This window comes from Camelus dromedarius, chromosome 18 (assembly GCF_036321535.1).
Source record: "Camelus dromedarius isolate mCamDro1 chromosome 18, mCamDro1.pat, whole genome shotgun sequence".
Taxonomy (NCBI): domain Eukaryota; kingdom Metazoa; phylum Chordata; class Mammalia; order Artiodactyla; family Camelidae; genus Camelus; species Camelus dromedarius.
In genome coordinates, this window is record NC_087453.1 from 19,645,451 (window position 1) to 19,660,900 (window position 15,450).

The 15,450-nt window shown below is 45.6% G+C and overlaps 1 protein-coding gene and 1 non-coding gene across 3 annotated transcripts in view; one reads left to right on the forward strand and one right to left on the reverse strand.

Moving 5' to 3' along the window:
• Window positions 1-226: 226 nt before the first annotated feature.
• ACSS2 (acyl-CoA synthetase short chain family member 2) overlaps window positions 227-15,450 on the reverse strand; it is a 44,671-nt gene continuing 29,447 nt past the window's right edge. Inside the window, exons 3-19 of one of the 2 annotated variants that reach the window (XM_010975157.3) lie at window positions 13,676-13,767; window positions 13,376-13,479; window positions 13,049-13,121; window positions 12,708-12,783; window positions 12,432-12,546; window positions 11,591-11,629; window positions 7,472-7,609; window positions 6,337-6,507; window positions 5,899-6,032; window positions 5,574-5,706; window positions 5,436-5,492; window positions 5,165-5,245; window positions 3,948-4,056; window positions 2,387-2,455; window positions 1,891-2,067; window positions 1,245-1,319; window positions 227-1,098 (exon numbers count right to left, since the gene is read on the reverse strand). In XM_010975157.3, the coding sequence (XP_010973459.1) occupies window positions 971-1,098; window positions 1,245-1,319; window positions 1,891-2,067; window positions 2,387-2,455; window positions 3,948-4,056; window positions 5,165-5,245; window positions 5,436-5,492; window positions 5,574-5,706; window positions 5,899-6,032; window positions 6,337-6,507; window positions 7,472-7,609; window positions 11,591-11,629; window positions 12,432-12,546; window positions 12,708-12,783; window positions 13,049-13,121; window positions 13,376-13,479; window positions 13,676-13,767 (1,771 nt within the window). In that variant the 3' untranslated portion in view covers window positions 227-970. The remainder of the gene's footprint in view (window positions 1,099-1,244; window positions 1,320-1,890; window positions 2,068-2,386; window positions 2,456-3,947; window positions 4,057-5,164; window positions 5,246-5,435; window positions 5,493-5,573; window positions 5,707-5,898; window positions 6,033-6,336; window positions 6,508-7,471; window positions 7,610-11,590; window positions 11,630-12,431; window positions 12,547-12,707; window positions 12,784-13,048; window positions 13,122-13,375; window positions 13,480-13,675; window positions 13,768-15,450) is intronic. The other variant, XM_010975158.3, reaches the window with a different exon arrangement.
• TRNAS-AGA (transfer RNA serine (anticodon AGA)) lies at window positions 9,313-9,385 on the forward strand. Its single transcript has one exon. It is a non-coding gene; the product is annotated as a tRNA-Ser (tRNA).

The window sequence follows — 15,450 nt, forward strand, 5'->3', positions numbered from 1 at the left end:
ATAATGGGACATCACAGTTGTATTCTGGCTTCAGTTGCTTTCTTGCTTAGCTCAGGAGCTTGTTAAAGGACCTGTGAGTGAAGCCCTGCCTAGCTCTGCCTAAACCAAAAGTTCTGGAAGGAGAATATTGGGATATTCCTGGGGAATACCTTACCATCCCCCACACAAATCAGAACAGTTAGCAAGTATACAGCCTGTAGGATACCCAAGAGAACAAGTCAGCACCTTCTTGAGGTCACAGGCTTTATTCCTATAGCCACAGGGCTTGAGTAGGACTGGGACAAACAAAACTTCATCTGAGAGTGAGCAAGACTCTGTTCGGGGGAGGGTGGGAATAGAGGACAAGAAAAGCAAGCTCCTCTGGTCCTAGGAACATACCACATTTATTCCTGCAAAGACACAGATGATCTGAAAACCCTCCGGCAACTGAGCCTGACTGCGCAGCCCCTGGAGCAAATTGGCAGACAAGCACTGCCATGTGGCACAAAAGGGAATTCAGACCCACAACAGAAGCAGCAAGTGTTTAAAAAAATAATAATCAATTGTTCCAGGACTCACAAATAGGCATGTCTAAGGGCAAGTGCATGCCCAAGATAAGTCCTGGAGTTTCCTGAGAGAGCTGACATAGGATTACAGAGTTGCTTCCCTGCTTCAGTCTATGCCCTCACTTGCCCACTGAACACTTAACTGGGGACATGACCTTCAGGTCCCTGTTCTGGGCTCCAAGGGCTCTTTGCAGTCTAGGGGCACAGCAACCTGAGGCTGACCTGGGCCCTGTCCCATCTGCCTGGCAGTCACAGGTAGTTGCCTCCACCCAGAGGCAAAGCTGGTCCTTGATCTCAGACAGTTGGTTGAGGGAGGTGGTGTGGGTCAGTACTGGCCCTTGGTACTCCTGGATACGGGCAAGGAGGGTGGGCAAAACTTTAGAAAGCCAAGCAAGGGGAATCCTGGGTAAAGGACAGGGTCTTGTTCACTGGGTGGTCAGGCAGCGGTGGCTGAAGAGCTGGGTGATGACGGATGGGTCAGCCACAGTGGACGTGTCCCCCAGGTCGTGGTCATTCTTGGCTATCTTCCGAAGCACTCGCCTCATGATTTTCCCTGGGAGAACCACAAACTTCTGGTTACCTGGTGACAGCACTGACCCACTCCAGCCCTGCCAAAGGCTTCCATCCACATACTCTGCCACCACTAGGCCTTGGCCAATCCCAATCCCAATCCCAATCCCTTGAGGCTTCTGAACATACCTGAACGGGTTTTAGGCAAGCCAGGTGCATTCTGGATGTAATCCGGTGTGGCAATGGGGCCAATCTTTTCTCTAACTGTAACCAACAAATCATGCATTTTTCCAGTACCCTTAGCCAGGCTTCCAAAAGCCAAGGTAGAGATGGCTTTGTTCCCCACCTATTTTCTCTTCAAGGCCTTGCCCATAATCATTCTGAGGCTTACTTTTTGTCTTTCTTTCTTGTTAACACATTGTCCCTTTACTGTCTCATTTTATATTAATTCACCTTCATGGAACTCAAGCTCTAGAATCTGCCTGCTAGTTGAAATTCCACTTTACTAGCAGAAGTGTGGCCTTGGACAAGTGATTTAACTTCTCTGAGCCTCAATTTCTTCATCTTTAGAATGAGAGTAACAATAGGATCTATTTCATGGGGGTGATTATAGGGATTAAATGGATTAATGCATTTAAAGCATTTAGCCCAGTGGTGGCACAGGGAAAGAATTCTATAGATGTCAGTCATTTTTATCCTAGTGGAGACTGAGTGGGAAGATGCCCTGGGAATCTGTTTGTGGTTTGGGAAGCAGCTCACTACAGCCCCTAACAACCTGCTGTGGTAACTGGGCCGTCAGGACAGACCCAAATCCCTGCCCAGGGAAGCTCCTTACTCTGCTTCTTGAGCTCCTCAGTGAGGGTGGGGCTGAAGGTATGCCCATCACACAGGGTGACAAAGCAGTAGAGGCATTCGCCCTTCACAGGATGAGGATGGCTAACCACAGCTGCTTCTGCGACAGCCTCATGTTCCACAAGTGCTGACTCCACCTCTGCCGTGCTTAGCAGGTGTCCTTGTCAAGGGGAAGGAAGTGCCATGAGAGAGATCCCAGCCCCTGCTCTATCTGTCCCAACAGGGTAGTCCTGGTCTGGTCAAGTGGGGAAGGCCTTTCATTCATTCCTCATAAGACATACTTCAGTTGTCCCACCATCCCAGTTCCCCTCCTCCAGGTATGTTCCATGTACTCTTCTTCCAAAACCTGGGTCCAGAACCGAATGCTGCACTCCAGGCATGGTCTGGCCAAAGGATATCCTGGCTCCCTCAGAAAGTTTTGGCTGGGATTGCTGGGAGAACAGGGCTAGTGAGAAGGGAAAATAGTCCCTGGCCCTCACCAGATACATTCAGCATGTCATCAATCCTGCCAGTGATCCAGTAATAACCATCCTGGTCCCGCCGGCAGCCTGGGAGGAGAAGAAATGCATGACATAATAAATACCCCACAGTAGGATACAGGATCCACACTACCAAACTGCCAAGCCCACTGCAACAGCCTCCTAACAAGTCTTACTGCTTCTACTCTTGCCTGCTCTGGTAGTCAGGCTCTAAGATGGCCACCCTGATGCCGACCTCCTGGTATTCATACCCCTGTGTAGTCCTCTTTCTCATTGTAGAAGGGTTCTTCTGTGCAATGAATAAAATTTGGCAGAAATGATAGAAAGTCATTTCTGAGATTAGATTATAAAAGACGCTGTGGCTTCTGTCTTGGTTGCATTCTCTCAGATTATTTGCTCTGGGGGAAGCCAGCTGCCATGCTACGAGTAGCCCCTGTAAAGAGGTCCATGTGGCAAGGAATTCAGGGTTCCTGCCAACAGCCACATGAGTGAGCTTGGAAGTGGGTCCTCCAGGCTCAAACCTTCAGATAAATGCAACCCTGACTATACAGCTGACTGCAACTCATAAGAAATTCTGAATGAGAACCACCAGTTAAGCCACTCACAGATTCCTGACCCTCAGACACTGTATAAGATAATTTATTTGTTGTTTTAAGCTGCCAGGTTTAGGAGTAATTTGTAAATTCCTAGCATTTCACTGCTTAAAACCCCTAAAGGTCTCCCACTCTCCCACACTGGATAAAATCCAGACTCCTCACCATGGCTCACAAGGCCCAGATGATCTCCTTCAACTTGGTATAACCTTCTTACCCTTGCTCACTACACTCCAACTACACAGGCTTCAGTCTGTTCCTCAGGCATTCAGAGCTTGTATCTCTCCAGCACAGCACATTCACTCTTACTCCAGATTTTCCCGTGTTTGGCTCTTTCTCAGCTGTTAGGTCTCTATGGTCAAATGTTACTTCAGAAAAACCTTCTGTCACCACCCCATGTACAGTGGCCATCCCTGAAGACACTCTTTATCCTATTACCCTGTTTGTTTTTCTTCAGAGCACCTACCACTATCAAGATAAACTTACTTGTTTGTTTGCTGAATTTATTGTCTGTTTCCCCTTACTAGAATGTAAGCCCCATGAGAGCAGATGCCTTACCTACCTTATTCATAGTAATATCCCCTGTGCTTAGATAAGTACCAGGACGTAGTAGGTGCTCAATAAATAGTTATGGAAGAATGGACTGGTGGATGGATACAAGGGCAAACATGGGCTCCAGACATGGGGATACACATGACATAGTAATATACACTGCCGTATACCCCATCTCTTTTAGCTCAGGAGCAATGGAAATAAGAACCTTTTCCCTCATACATCAAATTTCAGGTGGCTCCATGCTGACAGCCTTCCTGCAACACTCATTTCTATTCTTATAGTCTTCTCTGTAGCTCAGACTGGATATTAGACACTGATACATAGAACACATCCCTAACCAACTCTTCTTGAAAATGAAAGGGGAAGGTATGTGTCTTGGTGGGAACAGTGGGAAGGGGATAGCCAAAGCTCACCATCTCCTGTCACATAGTACCCGGGAAACTTCTTAAAGTAAGTGGTCTCAAAGCGTTCATGGTTCCCATAGACTGTGCGCATGATCCCTGGCCACGGCTGCTTGAACACCTGGAGAGTGAGAAAGGCACAGTGGTTACATCTGCTACCCTGTCTCACAGGAAAACAATCACAGCTTTGCCAAACATGAGAAGAAATATCCTGAATACTATTCCTGAGAAGTAAGACAAAGTACAGGCTTTGGAGGTAGACAATCCAGGCTTGGAATCCCAGCTCTGCCACTTACTAGCTGTGTGACCTTGGGTAAGTAACTTTACCTCTCTGGGCTTCAGGATGCTTATCTGTAAATCAGAGAAGATAATTTATACCTCCCAAAGTTACTGTAAGAATTAAATTAATAGTATGTGGAAGTTGCCTAGCACAATGTTCTTAATGGTAAGCATTCAGTAAATTTGACTCTCTTTTTCAGTAATCCCTCAGGGATGCGGGTCCAGTTTGATGCAAGTGAAAGCAATCATATGAAAATGTGGGACTCACATATAAGTAAATAAATATTGCCCCAGTAAATAATGTCCTGTGGCAGCAGATTGACGGGATGAACAGAATTCTAGGCTAACAGTGAGAAGATCTGGATTCAGGTCATGCCCTTGTTACTAACTTGCTTTTAGTAAAAATGAAGTAGAGTGGAAAGTGGGGCTAATGACCTCCCTACAACTACTAATACCACAATCACAACAACACCAGCTAACATTTATCAAGCACTAACTTTTAGGTTCTGTGCTAAACCCTTCACATGGACTATCTAATTTAATCAATCCAGTGACCATAGGAGACAGAGGTACTATTATAACCCTATTTTACAAATGAGAAAATTTAGGTAACTTATCTAAGGTCACAGAAGAGACAGAGCCAGGATTTGAACCCAGGCAGGTTGACTCTGGAGCCTATATGATTTTCCACTCTTTCAGACCCAAATGGCACCATCAGGTATCTTTGAGCAGAGCCCTTAAGAGCCCTGTAGGCCAAAAGGCAGAGGCACACAAAGTATCCAAAAGGATTCCTCCTAGGGTCTCTTTGCAGATGATGAACCCTCCAGCATAGAGCTTTAGCCCAAAGCAGCTACCAGGAAAGATTAGGTTCTAAACTCTAAAGGAAAGTGTATCACCTTTTTGTGGACCCTTGCCCTTCTCAAAGACCTCCCCAAGGGCCAGGTTCTCACCAGATAACCTTCAGCTTCACCTTCCAACTCTTCCCCAGACTCATTCAGGATCGCAGGAGCTACACCAAAGAATGGGAAGGTCTAGAAGCAAACAGGAGACCCACAGAGAGAAATTAGGCAACTCTGGCTCAACTCTCTGCCTCTCCCAAGGAGTCACAGAGCCCCACATTCCTCACACATATCAGTCCAGTTCCCTGCCCTCTACCTAGGTCAAATGCCCCGAGACTCTACTCCTGCCTAGCCCAGGACCAGCCAAGGGAGCCTCACTCACAGCAGAACCAGGCTTCATGGGTGTGGCACCAGGGAGGGGTGTCAGCATATGGCCACCCTGTGGAAGTCAGAGATCAGGGGTCTGAGTCAGTAGTCCCACAATGTCCCTGAGCCCCAGCCTTCTGAATCCCTTACTCACTGTCTCTGTCTGCCAGAAGGTGTCCACAATTGGGCAGCGCTGGGCACCTACCACCTGGTGGTACCAGAGCCAGGCCTCAGGGTTGATGGGTTCGCCCACTGTGCCTAGAACCTGTAAGGATGCCCGGCTGTGCCTTGGGCAGGGGAGTGTGAAGAGAGGAAGGCTCTGAGCACCACTGGGAACCAGGAAGACATGTGCAGGCTCTTCTCCCGCTCCCCCCATTCCAAGCCAGGATTTCAGAAAAATGGAATGGAAAAGACTGGGCACAAAGGCCAGCACCCAGCTCTGAGGGGCACCCATAGTAGCAGCTGGGGAGTGGTCTCACTTGGTAACAGGCTCATCTCCAAACTTCATGAGCAGGCGGATAGCCGTGGGTGCTGTGTAGAACTTGGTCACCTTGTACTTGTCCACGATATTCCATAGGCGGCTCACGTCCGGGTATGTGGGAATCCCCTCAAACTGACCCCAGTAAAGTCTGGTCACTTTTGGTCCTTCTCAATAGTCCCTCCATTTCCCTACCATACCCTCAGGCTCAGTATTTTACCCTTTCTGACAAACTCATGTCTTCACTCTCTTATCAGACAAGCCAAGAGACCTTCCCAGTCAGGATATACAACCTCCTAAGAACTCCTCTCTCCAGGAAATAGGTCATTGTATAAGTCCCTCACCTCTAAACCAAGTGGCCTTGGGAGGCCATCACCCAGGACCATCTTGTCATCCCCAAAGTAGACCAGGTAGCCATAGGTCCCAGTACCCTTCTTACCAAAATACTGGTGGCACCATTGGCCAGTGGCCCATAGGTGACATAGGAATGGCCAGTGATCCAGCCAATGTCTGCTGTGCACCAGAACACATCCTCTGCATGGAAGTCAAACACGTACTTGAACGTTGTGGCCACATAGAGCATGTAGCCTCCAACTGTGTGTACCACACCCTGGGGAAAGAATAGGGCCTCAGGTTGGGGCCTTGGGCTCACCCCCACTGACTACCAAATGTAGCTGGACAGAGCTAGAGGAAGATCCTCTTCAGGGATTCAGGCCCTGCCAGCATCTCTTTCACAGGTTCCATTTCTCTTCCATCCCCTTTTCTCCATGTTCCCATCTCACACCCCATGCACATTTACAGTCAGCCCATCACTCACACCCACAACCTAAGATGGTATTTCTGAGCCACCCACATTACTCTCACACACATGAACACTTCTAGCACACTCAACTCTAATAGGATCTCTGTTGTGTGTTTGTGCACACACATTCAATTACATGTTGACAGAGTGAGAGTGGAAAAAAAGACAATCTTCTTTGCTTACTCCATCAACATGCCATCCCAAGGAAAGACAGGTCAAAATTGTGTCTCTAAAGGCCCACTGAGGAATATTCCAAGGCATATCGCAGAAGAATTTATATATGACATGAGTGGAAGGTAGAGAGACTTATCTTTCCAGTTAATGGAAGAGCTAGAGTTTTATGTGTTCCTGGCTCCCACACTGTGTCCTGGGAGGGACTAGATATTAATAGTGTGGCACATGAAAGGGACTGAACTCTAAGAGCTGTAGTCTAGGAGGCATAGGGGGATCCCTGTGCCTGCTCTTGGCCTTGACTTTACAGGGCATCTCCTCTTCAACCAAACCATGTGGGCATGGGAGTATCAGCCACATAGATTGATCCTTTTATCCTTTTCTGGGCATCACAGAGGCTCCCACCTAAATTGTCTCATCCTAGGCCTCATCATCAGTAACTGAGGATTCACGTCTTAATTTGATTTAGGAAAGGTAATGAGACATTTCTGAAACTCAGAGTTGCAGAGCTAAATTCGTATCATTACATGCTTCCTCAAAAACTCACTTCTCACCCCTACACAGTGTACACACACACACACACACACACACACACACTTGCCTTGGGTTTGCCTGTGGAGCCACTGGTGTACAGAATGAAGAGTGGGTCCTCAGCATCACACCACTCAGGCTCACATTCCTCCCCTGCCTCTTGCATGAGTTCATGCCACCACAAGTCAACTCCTTCGTTCCAGGAGATCTGCAGGGGGAGAAAGAGAGGAATGGGCAGGGAAGAACTGTGAACAGCTCAAGATGGGGGCAGGAGACACCCCTACCAGGCACCTAGAGAGGTAGTGGCAGATGGGGGTGCTGGGAGGGAGAGGAAGGGCCTTGTGAGGGTGGACTGGGGCAGAGAAAACAGAAGCAGAACAGTAGGCTTCTTGGGTACTCCCAGCACCCTGCCCCAGAGCTCCCCTCACCTGGCCTGAGGTGGGCCCCTTGGTTGGTCCCTTTTCATTCTTCAATTCTTAGCTTAAATGTTACTTTCTTGGGAAGGCTTTCCCCTGAACAGTATCTGATAGTTTCCCACTCCCACCTTCACCCCTGCTATTATTCCTGATCACAGCACCATATTTCTTTCCCACACAGCACATACTTCCAATCATTTTATTTAGTTATTTTCTTGATTACTGTCTCCCCAACTAGATAGTGATCTCTGTGAGTTTTGTGGCATGTCTGTCTGTACTTTTTCCCCTACATCCCCAACACCTAGCAAAATGCCTAGCACTCAAATGGCATTCAGTAAAATTTTGCTGGATGAATGAATATGCACACACAGGCCTGCATACACACATATGTACTTAAGGGACTAGTGGCTCATCAGTAGGAATGTGGACACCACACAATTCAGAAATGCAAAATTAGTTAGAGCCTGCAGGTGAGGAGGGCACCTTGCCCCATTAGTTAGTAGCAAAATAAGTCAACAGATCTTGGTCCAAGCATCCTTTCTTGTATGTCCAGACTTCATCCACATCTGAAGTTTCCTACCCCAGCTCCACCCTTGCCTTTACACCACCGGTACCAATGGGTTTCTCATAAAGACACTTGCTTGAGGTTCCCTTCAGGAGGAAGCCTTGCTTACTTTGCTTGGTGGAAAAGGACCAAAGTGGACTTCTCCCAGTAGAGGGATGTCCCTCTATATTAGAGTGCCTTTGATAACTACTTCTGGATCTGTCATCCTGAAATTTTTCTCAACTTTCCTTGAAACTGTTTTACTTTCCTGGTTATATCACCTCTTTGAAAAACCAGTTTTCTGAGTCTACTCTTTGCTGAGTGAAGTTGAATTCTCTGAATCGTCCAAAAGTTGTACTGGATTTCAATTCTCAGTTCTGCCACTTCCTAGCTATATATGACCTTGGGCAAGTCACTCTATCTCAAGTCACTCCTTTTTAAAATGATAGTCATTCTTGCCCTAATGCTCTCACAGGATTTGGGGAACATCAAAAGAGAACTTTATTACCTAGTGACCATCAAGCCTTGGATTATCATAAGGAGTAGGGAAGATTGATAAATGTCAGGAAGGTAAGAAGTTAGTTCAGTTCCACTGAACTCCTCTGGGAGGTGAAATGAGAGTATGATGATGGGTTTGCTTTGGCTGTTACAAAACTCTTTCATATTAATTAGTTTCTTGTTAGATGGTCCTGGCTGGTAGGTAGGCATGATAGTGTAAGAGAAACACTCTATCCCCATTATATAGCTAGACGGTAATTTATTGCTGGCATATGTGGCTTTAAAACCCCAGAGTGTTAGACACATGCTTTCATAAATGATAAAATTACGACTCCTCTCTTTATGTACTATCAGTCCCTTACTCTGGAGAATTTGAAGTTTCTGGCACATAAGCAGCATAAGAATGACAAGTCCAGGCCAAGAAAGACACCATTAAGAATAAAAAGAAGGAGGGGAGGGTATAGCTCAGTGGTAGAGTGCCTGCTTAGAATGCATGAGGTCCTGGGTTCAATCCCCAGTACCTCCATCAAATAAACAAACAAACAAACAAACCTAATTATCTCTGCCAACAAAAAATAAATAATTTTTTTTAATTTAGAAAAAATTTTTTAAAAAAGAAGAAGAAGGAGAAAAGCTGCTCAGAAGCTAGAAAACATAAAAATACACCCTATTTTTAAATTGGAATACCTATATGGGTCTACACATACATTGTCACATAGTCTTTTTTATTTTTTCCAGCCAAACAATCTACTTGAGATGAGAATAGTATTTAAGCAGAAGTGTGTCAATATTGCTTTAGGCAAATGGGGCTGGTCTACAGTGCTGGTGTGAATTGTCATTAAAAAAGTACTAGGTACATGTAAGGGCAAGGCATAGTTACACTGTGGCAATGAGGAGACTCTTGCAATCTTATAAAACTGTTTCCTTTGTGGGTGTGTGGTAAGAAGGGGTGCGGTGGGTATTCCAGGTGTGGAGCTGATAACCAGCACCAGGAAGCAAAGTGAGCTAAATTAGTGGCACAAATGCTGGTTGTGAATTAGGTGTATACTTATAAGGGCCCAGAGCTTTGAAGCAGGAAGAGGTTTGGATTTTCTGAAATAAGAAGAGAGGAATTGGCCTTATTGGTCCAGGATAGCCTCAGGGAGGGCAGCTGCCAGGTGTGAGAGAGGAACATGAGGAAGCTCACGAGTGTTATGGCTGAGAAGGGTCTCTGCCAACTGTGCCAGGCCCTTCCTTGAACATTGCTTAAGGATGAGGGGGTTTGGAGCTTTGCCAATATTTCTGCAGCTTTTATTGCAGTTCTCAAACCAACAAACCTGAACTTTGTAAGCTTATTTTTATGGTCTTTAGTGTCTTGGTAAAATTTGTTTTCACTTCCAAGAAACAAAAACTCAGGAGCCTGTGGCCTGAGGGTATTAAGAATTATAAGAGTTTAACATTGTCAATCAACTACACATCAATAAAAAAATAAGAATTAAAAAAAATTACAAGAGTTTATTTCTTTTCTAGATTCCGTTTTAGAAATGCCAGCCTGTCTGCTATGTCAGAAACAATAACAGCTAACATTTATGGAATAGTTGCTATGTGCCAAACACCTTACATATATTGACAGGCACAATAATCAGGTAGGTACAATTATTGTCCTTATTTTGCAGATGCGGAAACTGAAGCAAGAGCGCTTAAGCACCTCGCCCAAGCTCCAACAGCAGCAGGTGACAGAGCCTTGACTTGAACCCAAGTAGTCTGGCCCCAAAGCCTACTCTAACAGCTAAGTTTGTTTCCTCTTTCAAGAGAAGATCTTAGGTCCCTGCCTGAGTTTTAAAAGGAAAGCAGCGTCCCCTAGGAATCAGATCTGTCTTCACCATGCTAATGAGAATACAGAAAACGGGGGCTTATATTTATTATTAGCCTAAAAGGTTGATCTTAGCAGCTTTAGAGTAAGATACCGTATGAGGATGGTAAAACTCAGTGGAATATTGGCTTTTATGTATTGTTTTAGTGAGGGAAGCAGGTTCCTTTCGAGCATGTATTATCATCTCTCCATTACTGATAAGGGAACTGAAGCCCAGAGAGCTGAAGTGACTCATTCAAAGTCATACAGGTAAAAACCGGTATCTGGATTCCAAGCCCAGTCTCTCTTTTATACTAATCTGCTTTGAGTGCCCACTTAGAGATCTCTCTTCTTAGAACCACCTACAATGTAACTTTTGTTCAGTTTAGCATTTAGTTATATCAGAGAGTTTACGTGCAGTTTGTAAATCCCGAAGTAGTTTATAAATATATTTAAGAACCTTCTCTGCTGCCCTATATAAGACTTAGGTTTTCATTTGTAATGCATATCTAACTTGATGGTGGATTCCCTAGGTCAGGGTCAGTACCTCCTCTATCTGTTTCTCCTCCTGTCTCTCCTGGCTCTGCCCCAGCTAGGTGCAGAGTAAAAACTTTCTGACACGTTACTTCGTCCTCTCTCCCACAGTGGTCCTGAGCAGGAGTGAAATGGGATGTCTATTGCTACCGCTCTGAGATCCATGCTCTATGCTGATTCAGAGAGACAGCAACAAGCATTTGGTTTCACAACCCTTCAGAATGACTTAGTCAGCAAAGGACCCAGGGGCAGAGAGAAGGGGGTTAGGTCTGGCAGCCACCTCAGTGGGGCAAACAGGCAAAGAGCAGATGGACACACAAACAAGCACGCAGGGAAGCAGTGCCCAAGGCAGTGCAGAGTGGATACCTGGGGCCAAATGCGCTTGGGTTTCTCTTTCAGCTTACCCTGTTAAGAGCCCATGGAAAGGGAGGTGAGCAGGGTTCAAGTATAGGGGAGTGGGAGGGAGGGGTCAGTGTGCCCCAAACCTCTGGCTGCCCCCTTTCCCTCAGGTACCCCTCTTACTGGTCCTTCCAGCCTCCATTTTCCTGATCCTATTCATAGTCACTGTACACTCAGAGCCTCTAATGCTGAAAGGGGTCTCCAATCTCCCTAGATGAGACTGAAGTCTACTCAGAGCCTTAGGACCACTCAGAGCCCCTCAAGTCACAGAATCTCAGGAACCCTCTGTCCTTCCAAACCCTGGAGCTTTCACCCTTCATGCTCCTTAGACCTGGAGGCCTCCATTGGGCCACCAATGCTCTTCCACCATTTCCACCAGAAGCACTGAATCCAAAGCTAACAAGGACCATATCTTGAGGGCCAGATCCTGGTCCTTCTATGGTGGGACAGCACAGGTAGCCCACCCCAAGCCACAGCCCAATAATAAGATGACTACATATAGTTACCCAAATCAGCCCATTTTAACCCATGCCCAAGCCCTGAAGGTCCGTTGTGCCCATCAGAATACCTCAACCAGCATGAGACTCTTCTTCACAATCCCTCATGCCAAGTTCCCAAGGTACAAGGGGTTCCATGCCTACATTCAAGGTCCCAGTTCCCAGCCATCCCTGCCAGAGAAGCCATTCCTAGGATTGCTCCCAGATCCTCAGCATTATGATGAGGAAACAAAGAAGGACTTTAGGAACTTCTAGGCAGGAAGAGGGAGCAATTCTGAGCCCAGAGGAGGGCATAGCAGTACCAGACTCACCTGCACATCCGGGCATGGCCTCTTAATTGGGGGGGACTGGCTGGGAGAGTCACTTGTGCCCAGTTCTGCCCGCCCTAGGTGCTTGACCACAATGCAGCATCTCACTGGAAAACCCCTGGAGGAAAGAAAAGCCTCAAGTGGTGGGCTGGTTGGCTCAAGAGAGAATTTGGCAGGACCTGCCCATGTCCATCAAGGGTAGGGGGGACAAGGGGGACCTGGCACTGGGGAAATGCCCAGTCAACTGAGAGCAGTAGTCAACAAACCAAACACACTTACTTCTCCCGACATTTCTCCAGGGCATCGTCAGCCAGCTCCTTCAGGTTCACAAGCTTTTCCCCCCTGTAGAAGGCGTCTTTGGGGAGCAACAAACATTCCAGGCCTTAGGAAGGCATCACACTCCTAGCCCCTTATCCCTAGTAAGCACAGTGTTCACAGTCCTTCCTGGGTGGGCCTTTTGACTCAGGCTCTTCCAGCTGATTTGAGCTGACAGAGGGTTGGCTGAGATGGAACCAGGAGATAAAGGGTAGGCTGTCCTGAATCCCAAATACCAACTAGCTGACTGGAGACCAAGATTTGGGGTACAGGGGTTTTAAAGAAAGGGTGAGAGAATTAGTCACCTGTAGTGATGAGAAGGCTGCAACTGGAATCCAGGATCCGTTCACAAAGAGAATCTGCAGAGAAGCCTGCAAACTAGGGAAGGAAAGAAAGACTGAGGGAGAGGGAGACTCAGAGACTGAGTAAACAGGGAAAGGAGTCACTCATAAAACCTTCAGGGTCTTTAAGCGAAGGTCCTAGAAGAAACTGGATAACTGATAAGGAACCTATGACACAAACATTCTAAACTCCTTAGTCTGGTTCTTAAGATCCTCCATCATCCAGGCCCAACCTACTTCTCTTGAGCCCCATTCCCCAACTGGGTCCCTTTTTCCAGCCCAAATTCTTACCACAATGGAGTGTAGAGCCCCAAGGCGGGCACACGCCAGCATGGCCACCACGAGCTCCGGTATCATGGGCATGTAGATGGCCACTCGGTCACCCTTCCAAATGCCTGCAGGTAAAGCACACAGACCATGGACTATGGTGGACCCTTCCTGCTGCTACTTGCTCTCTCTCATCCAGCTACCCCCAGCTGACCTTTTCTGTTCCCCTGTTACCAGGTTCCTTCTGTTCCTTGTCTACTTCCCCCAAGTCCTCAGATACCCCAAGGCTGGACCCTCCAGCCTCTCCCCATACCCCACACTCACCCTGTTTTCGGAGAACATTGCTGAACTGACACACTTGGACCAGAAGCTCACGGTATGTGATTTGGGTGGTCTCCTCTGGCTCATTGCCCTCCCTGAGATACATCAGAAAAAGCCAGTCATTAGGGAATATAACCTCTTCCCCAAACAAAAAATAGGAACAATCATAAAATCCATTCAGTAACACCAAGGCCTGGGAATGTCCTGTGAGGGTGAGCCATCTGCCACCACACCTTGAGCTGACTGTCCAGCCAGTTTGGCCTTTCAAAGTATACTTTATACACAAGCTGTGTGTCACTGGAAAATGCACTGCCATCTCTGAGCCTCATTTAATTTGATAAAATGGGGTGATGGTCCTTTCTGTTCCATCCTAGGCATGTATTAAGGAGAAATGATATCATGGCTATGTGGTTCTTCCTGAAAGTGATATCAACAGTGCACTGGTGTTATTCAAAGTGGGGTCTCCAGATCACTTGTACCCAAATCACCTAGGGAACTTGTTAAAATGTAGATTCCTGAGCCCAAACTCAGACCTACTGAATCACAATCACAGGGTCCAAGAATCTGCTTCTTGACTCCAAGCTGGTATGAAGAATCAGAAGGTATTTCTGATGCATATTTAAAGTTTATGAATTGCTACCCCTCTATCAGCTGATTGCTGTCTACCTCCTCAGCCTTGCCTGCCACTCCTTTCTAGTCTTCAACCTGGCTTCCTTCATTTATTCCTTTGCTTATATATGTATAGAAATAAGGCACTAATGAACAAGATAAACATGATCCCTGACAACATGGAGCTTATATTCCAATGATAGCACAGGAAATATACAAGTAAAAATACAACTAAAATAATTTCAGATTATGATAAGCATTATGAAGGATAAAAAGAATAATAATAATGAGTGACTGAAAATTACTTTTTAAACAGATATCTTAAGGAATTTTCATGACTGTATGCAAAGATTTAACTATAAGAATATTCCCCTCACGGAAACAACCCAGATACCCACCGACAGATGAATGGATAAAGAAGATATGAGATATATATATACACACCACACACACACAATGGAATACTATTCAGTCATAAAAAAGAATGAAATAATGCCATTTGAAGCAACATGGATGGACCTAGAGATTATCATACTAAGTGAAGTAAGTCAGATGGAGAAATACGAATATCATATATCACTTATATATAGAATCTTAAAAAATGATACAAATGAACTTATTTACAAAACAGAAATAGTCTCACAGTCATGGAAAACACACTTACAGTTACCAAAGGTAAGGGAGAGGGATAAATTAGGAGTTCAGGACTAACATATATAAAATAGATAACCATTAAGGACCTACTGTATAGCACAGGGGACTATATTCAGTATCTTGTGATAACCTGTCATGGAAAAGAATCTGAAAAATAATATATATATATATATATATATATATATATATATATACACACACACACACACACACACACACACACACACACACATATGTATAACTGAATCACTTTGCTGTACACTTGAAACATTGTAAATCAACTATACTTCAATTAAAAAATGAAAAAAAACACATTCAAAAGGCATAAACATAGTCCTAACAGTTCATCAATAAGACACACACACATACTAAAGAATATTCCCCTCAGTAGTTTTTTCAATTTTACGATTTTTTAAAATAAGTAATACATACAAATGTTACTACATAGTAAGATATGTAATGCTGGCACAGGGAACTATAGTCAATAACTTATAATGAAAAGGAATATGAAAACA